The sequence below is a fragment of the Leucopleurus acutus genome, assembly GCF_964270905.1.
Source record: "Leucopleurus acutus genome assembly, chromosome: 14".
NCBI lineage: Eukaryota > Metazoa > Chordata > Mammalia > Artiodactyla > Delphinidae > Leucopleurus > Leucopleurus acutus.
Genome location: NC_139156.1, coordinates 46421889 through 46429123, shown reverse-complemented (window position 1 = coordinate 46429123; position 7235 = coordinate 46421889). Strand labels below are relative to the sequence as shown.

The 7235-nt window shown below is 47.0% G+C and overlaps 1 protein-coding gene across 1 annotated transcript; it reads right to left on the bottom strand.

Annotated features, from left to right (window-relative positions):
- Positions 1-2040: 2040 nt before the first annotated feature.
- Positions 2041-5054, bottom strand: FAM170B (family with sequence similarity 170 member B; the record flags this gene model as incomplete). The annotated part of the gene is given in 5 exon segments (XM_082855173.1): positions 2041-2438; positions 2441-2564; positions 2568-2797; positions 4144-4289; positions 5020-5054. Coding segments are annotated over 5 exon segments (933 nt in total).
- Between the last annotated feature and the right edge of the window lie 2181 nt (positions 5055-7235).

The window sequence follows — 7235 nt, the reverse complement described above, 5'->3', positions numbered from 1 at the left end:
GAAAGTCTGGGACTCTGCTGCATCTTGAAAATGGTGCTGCAATATCATCCCCACGGTTGACATCCATTCCAAAATGATCCCATAGCTTCTGCTGCACTGGGACTGGTACAGAGAATGCATCTAACACAAGGCCACGGAAAGGGCCACGGTAACCACACATACACAGATGACCACAAATCTATCTCTATCCCGTTTAACACTCTTCAAAGCCCCAGATCCTTCTAACTAGCTCCCTTCCAGAGGTTTCTATCATGAACTGAGCTTATTTAAAAGTGGGCTCATGGGCATCCCAGCAAATCTTGTCCTTTGGTGCTCCAAAATGGAACCCACATTCACCAACCACTCAGGGAAAAAAACAAACAAACAAAAAAAAACTTGGAAGTTGTTGTGGACAACTTCCTCTTACCACCCTCATCAAACACTAGCCCAAACCTGTGATTCGCATCTCCTAAATCTCTTTGAACTCACCCTGCCTACAGCTCTTCAACTGCGCTCCTTGGCACCAGTGATGCTCTCTCATCCATTCTTGACCCTGCTCACCACAGAGATCTTTCACAAAGGCCAACCTGATTTGCTGAAAATTCCTCAGGAGCTCCTTGCAGTTTTCAGGGGAAAAAAATTCAATTTCCATCCTCTTGGCTCCCAAACCCTACTTGACCTAACTTCCCACCTGCCTATGACAGAGAACATGAAGTTTCTCTCGTCAGGGGCTGGTTTCTCCGTATCTGGTCAGGATCCAGCCTCCTCTTAGTTGGCTCTTCTTTCCCCATTTTTCTTGCATTCTCTGCCTCCCTCTCTCTTTCGGATCGTTCCCACTACAAATCAACGTGCTCTCTCCCCATCTTTGCCTTTGTGTAGTCTCCTCTTGTCCAGCTAAGCCATCATTGCTTTCCTTTTCAGACAAGCTTGCCAGCAGAGCTGTCTAATGTTTGTGTCCAGTGGTTCTTTGTGTGCCCACTACTGCCCCATGCCCGCCTGGCCTCTGCCACCCTCAGTCCCTGGCACTGCTCTCATCACAGCCATCAGCAACCTCCATGTGCCAAATGAAAGGAAACATTTTACCCTCAGCTCACTCCCACTCACTCTCACTTTTAACATGGCTCACCCGCTCCTAGAAACAATCTTTCTTAGTTTTAATGACTCTGAAGAAAACTCCTGGTTCTCACTAATTCTACCTGTCCTCCCAGCCTTTGTGAACACCTACCTCTTTGGAACGTTTTCCTTCCTCAACAATCAGCATGAGTTTGGGGGCCCTCCGCTGGGCTCCCCAAGCCTCCTTTAGGTGATTCATCCCCTTGGCTTGCAATTGTCTGTCCTACCTGTCTCTCACTGCACGATTGGGGTACATGTCTCATCAGTATGCCTAACACACAGTGGGCCATCCATGTATTTTCTTGAATGAATGCAGACCCCTGTAAGGGCAAAGAAAAATTCTGTAGCAACATTTTAAAACAGAGTTGACATATCTGAACTCATGCATCAGCAGGACTTACCCAGCCCCCATCTCTACCCCTGGGAACCTGCTGTCTCGGGATGTCCGTGCCAGTGTGTAACCTTCAGAAATGGCAATTTCCGGTGGGTCCAATAACATGATTCACTCAGTTAGTCATTGCCTTAAACTTTGAGTTATTCAAGTTTAATCCCATTAAAATAAGACATAGAACTAGGGCCTATGATGAGTTCCTAACAATGAAAGAAATAGGGCTGATGCTTCATTTGCAGTTGGCTCTCCTATGAGTCACGACCCGCTAGACCCACCAGAAAAAATAAGAATTGCCTTGGTCACACGCTTGCGGGCTTCAGGTCTTGCACCCACCGTCAGAAACAGTTGATTCGGGTTTTGAAATGGACTCTAGCTGAAACGCTGTGCCCTTTGGAGGGTGCGTTCCCCGTCCCTTCTCACGGCCCTCCCATCTCGGCACGCTTCCTTCCCCGGCCCTCATCCTCTCTCCTTGCACCCGTGGCTGTGGTCCTGATGGCCGGGAAAGGAGCAGCTGCGGTGCCGGAGGTGAGCGCAGGGCGGGGCACATCACCTCCAGCTCATTGCTTCTCTGACCGTGACTGTGACGGAAGCAGCTTGACGTGGGGTCTTGGACTTTCACTCCTGTCCGAAGTGCTCTGTCCCTCCCCCTCTGGCACTTGCTCCTGCACTTGGCCCCGGGCCCACCTTCTCTCCAGCAACTCCTCGTAAAAGATCTGGCAGCTGAAGCCCTCTTGGATGCCGTACTGGGCGTGCTCCAGCAGCACCTCCAGCGTGGGGAAGACCCGGCAGCAGGCCACACACCGCAGCCCGTGGTTGGTGGTGACCAGCCAGTCCGGGGTGGCCCGCAGCTCCTGCAGGCAGCACTCCAGGGGCACCAGCAGCTCCGTGTCGTCCGGCTCTGGGTAGGTGTTGTTCTTGCCATCTTCCAGTTCCCAGCGCAGGTCAGTGTTGGAAGCATCTCAAAGGAGGAGCCTTTCCGCCTCTGCCTCTTGATGAACTCTGCTTCGTGGATGCGGGGCTGCCGACTGACCGGCTCAAAGCCACAGTCGGTCTCCCAGGCCACGGCCACACCCTGCACGGTCTACACATGGGTGTAGAAGGCGCACATGCTTTGCCGGGCAGTGTCCTCGCCACCACACGTGCTGGAAGAGCAAGACTGGTACTGGAAGTAGGACTGATACTCGGAGGAGGGCCGGGACGATGGCGAGCTGCTCCAGCCCAGCATGCCCCGACCCTTGCCCGAGAAGTAGATGTCCTCCGTGTGGGAAACGGCCAGGCCGGGCCGCGGAGACGGCTCCTTTCTCTTAGAGGTCCCTGGGAGGCGGAAGGACATTTTCATCGGTGCTGAGGGATCCGTGCCACAACTCACCTCAGGTCTCTGAAAGGATGCAGGCTCCAGGGGCCCCTGGGCAGGTACCTTCTGCTCCCTGTGCCTGTTTCCCCATAAAGTGGGGATGAAATGCCTTTCTCTTGGGGCGAGGATAAAGATCAAATGTATAAACAGATATATCTTAAAGTTATGGGTGTGATGACGGGGATCAAATAATGTATGAATGTAATATCCAAGCACTTGACTAAACCCGAAAAGGTCATCAACTGCTGAATACAGACTGTGGGACACCTACCCACACAGGGCAATCCTCTTTGTTGATAAGAAGGAATAAACTACTGTTACATGCAAAACATGGATGAGTCTCTAATGCATTCTGCTAAATGAAAGAACTCAGGGTAAAAAGGTCATAGAGTATTTGATTCCATTTAGATGACATTCTAGAAAAGGCAAAACTATAGGGAGAGAGAACAGAACAGGGGTTACCGGAAGCTAAGGGCAGCAGGGCAACTGACTGCAAAGGGTCACTAAGAACTTTTAGAGGGTGATGAAAATATTCTGCATCATGATCTTTGTGGTGGTAAACAAATGTGTACATGTCAGAATTCTTCAAACTGTACACAAAATCGGTGAGGTTTGTGTATTTAAATCACAGCTCAATAAAGCCAGTTTAGGAAACCAGACTTGGGAAGTGCTTTGGCCAGGCCACTCAGCCCAACCTTCCCCTTGGCATTTGTAACATGTCTCATCTTCCCCCAGGGGCATCTCACCCTTTTCTTGAACATCCATTGGATCCCGTCACCATATAAGTGCTAAGTGCTTGCCACATTTTAACTCATTTAATATTAAAAAAACAAAACCTAAGAAATTCCATTGTTATGATTTTTGACAAAGTAAGAAACTGAGGCACAGAGCATTGAAATGATTGATGGAGCCAGAGCTGGTGCCGGTCACTCAGTCCCAAGAGCCGGTGTGACCCTTAGGTGCTGCCCATGGTCATTTCAAATTGATGTTCTAGATTAACTTTAATCTATTTATTATAAAGGAATTTTTTACATCACTGCTGAAATCACAGAACTGACATGTCAATTCTGTTTTTTTCAAAGCACATTAAAATATATGACTAACATTTTAGGATTTCAGCCTCATACCTTCTGAAATCACCTCATGTGCTCACAACAGCAGCCTCAGTCAGACCCACGTCCATTTTTATGGTCAACAAAGCACTTTGGTGACAGCACCAAGGGGCAATCTGGTGCCCTCCCCTCCCCATCCCCTCCAGGACCACCCTCTCAGGGACACATCAGCCACACCCCTTCTTTCGACCTACATGACCAGTGCACTTCCACGCTCTCCTCCATGGACCCTGGGCTGGCCAGGCTGAGGACGGTCCCGTCCGTTGGTGACTGTTCTCCCCTGTGGTCCGTGAAGTGACACTTCACGATGACACCAGTGCCCAGGGACTCAGAGCTCCAGCTGTTGGGTGAGAGTTGGCTCGGGCAGTGCTGAAGCCCTCTGCTGGCCCCAGGCCGAGTGGCCTCTAGGCATCCACGGTCACTAGGATCCTGGCTTTATTCTGTGACCTCATCAGTGACACTGGTCTGTTCTGTGACCCATGGCAAGGACAGAGACCCAGCCAGGATGCCAAGAGAGGCTCCCCACCAGGATCTCATTCCCTGTCGGGACCTTTCCTGCTTTGTGTATTGTCAGGGACTCAAACATAAAGCACAGACACACACACATATAAACACATGTACACACAAATAGACACAAACACCTAAACACACACACATAGACATTTACACACATGTGAACACGTGTATACTCATACCGACACACATAATCACTCAGGCACACATACACTCAAACATACATAAACACACATTTAAACATGCAGAAACATACACACACATACAAATTCAGACCATATTCACTTAACCACATACATGCTCACACACGTACTATCATCACCCAACATCAAAGTGGGCCTACCTTGAACTGTGGCAGCAGCACGTGACCTGAAATCTTGCCTCCCCCCTACTACTCCAGAGTCGCGACTGCTGCCTCATTAGGGCTCTTGGAGCTCCGTGGCCTGCGTCCCCAGGCACCTCCTCAAGTCTCCCCTCTCTGTGCTCACCCTCGCTCAGCTCCAGGGACTCAAACATACCAGGGATGCTCCTGCCTCTGGGCTTTGCATTTGCCCTACCTTCTGCCAGGAGTGCCCTCCCCTAGGGCCCGCATGGCTCACTCTGTCACTGTAATCTCTGCTGAAACAGCACCTATCAGAGCCACCTAGCATCCATCACCCTCAGACTCTATAACATACGCATGTATATACATAACAACTTCCCTGCATTCATCTACTTCTTCCTAAACGTCAGCTCAAGGAGGAGAGAGACGTCATTCATTTCCTCCTCTATATCCCTAGCATCTGGAATACACTGACACATTAACAAGCATTCTAGAGATAACTGTCAGATTAATGAATAAATAAATGATGAACACGTTGGACAGTATTTGGATGAGCTGACAGGGGCCTGCCTGCCTAGGGGAGCTGCCTTCTATCTACCCCTCAGATCCCTGTAGCCCCAAGGCAGGCTGGTTCTCACCCCACAACTCGGAGTCCCCTCCTGCTTCTCCCCCTGCACAAACCTCACTCCACACACAATCACTCTGGCACATATTCCAGCTTGCCATCTCTCTCTGCTCCAGGATGTCTTAGGATGTGAAGACACTTCTTCCAGAATACTTCTCCCCATACCCCCCCAACCCCTGCTCAGTCTCACCAACTCGATTCCTCTGAATCTCAAATTCTCAACAGCTCAAAAGGTGATAGATTGAAAACAATCCCAATATCCTGAAAGCAACACCAACACCACCGGCACAGCCAGCATCTAGGAATATACTCCTCTCCAGAACTAGAAGCCACTATGTAAAGCAAAATACCACAGAGCTTTACTGAGCAATGGAAAGTCACACTTGCACCTACAAAGAGACAATGTTCCCTGGCAGGAAGAGGAAACACTGCAAATGTATTCTTTCTTGCCTAATAAATTAAGAGACTTGCCTTTACACAAGGGGTACTAGCACAAAAATTAAATAGATCAATGGAAAACAAAGATAGTCCAGAAAAAGATCACATGACGTATTTGAATTTTTAAGAGATAAAGTAAATAACAAAAGTCTGGGAGAAAAAAAAAATGATGCTGAAAACTTTTATTCATTTTTTAAAAAATCAACTTTGATATCACCTCATATAAGACAACTAAGACTATTTTTTATGGCTCTGGGGTTGCTTTTTAATTTAAAATGTTTAGAAAGAAAATATAAGTTAACATTTGTAATTATAGGGTGGCTTTTCTAAACTTAAATGTATCAATCACAACCACTGAGAATCTTTGTCATCATTTTTATTATTTTTTTAATTTTTGAATTTTATTTTATTTATTTTTTTATACAGCAGGTTCTTATTAGTCATCAATTTTATACACATCAGTGTATACATGTCAATGTTTTTTAATTTCATTGCTAAAAAAAAATCTCACTGTTTACATTTGCATTTCTCTGCTTTTCAGTAAAACTGAAATGAACAGTTCAGTAAAGGAAATGAACAGGCAATTCCCAGGAGAACAAGGGCAGATGGCTGATAAGCATATGAGAAGATGTTCAGCCTAACTCTAGGAAGGAAACTACAAATTAAAAACACATGCTATATAGTATATTGTTTTCACCCACAAGGCAAGCAAGAATTTAAAAGATTGACAGTTGCTAAGTGCTGGTGAGAACAAAAGGAAATGAACACATTTACACTCTACTGGTAAGTGCATGACTTGCCTCTCTCAAAGGAAATTTGGTAGCACCCATTACAATTCAAAGTGGGCTCTTTTAGGGCTTCCCCGGTGGCATAGTGGTTAAAAATCCACCTGCCAGTGCAAGCGACAGGGGTTTGAGCCCTGTTCTGGGAAGATGCCACATGCCGCAGAGCAACTAAGCTCATGCCCCACTATTACTGAGCGTGCACTCTAGAGCCCGTGAGCCACAACTACTGAGCCTGCGTGCCTAGAGCCCATGCTCCGCAACAAGAGAAGCCAATGCAATGAGAAGCCCGTGCACCAACAGTAGCCCCTGCTTTCTGCAACTAGAGAAAGCCTGCGGTGCAGCAATGAAGACCCAATTCAGCCAAATAAAAATGATAATAAATAAATATTTTTTTAAAAAAGTGGGCTCTTTCAACTCAGCAATTTACTTAACACCTCCTTCCTGGGAAACGGTCACATTTTGTATATGTGGGTGAAATAGCACATCGAGAAATATTTATTACAGTATTATCCATACTAGAAAATAAAAGGAAACTTTTCAAAGAGCCATCAAAATAAAGAAGTAGTTAAATAAATTACAACATAACCAAACTGTGGAAGACTA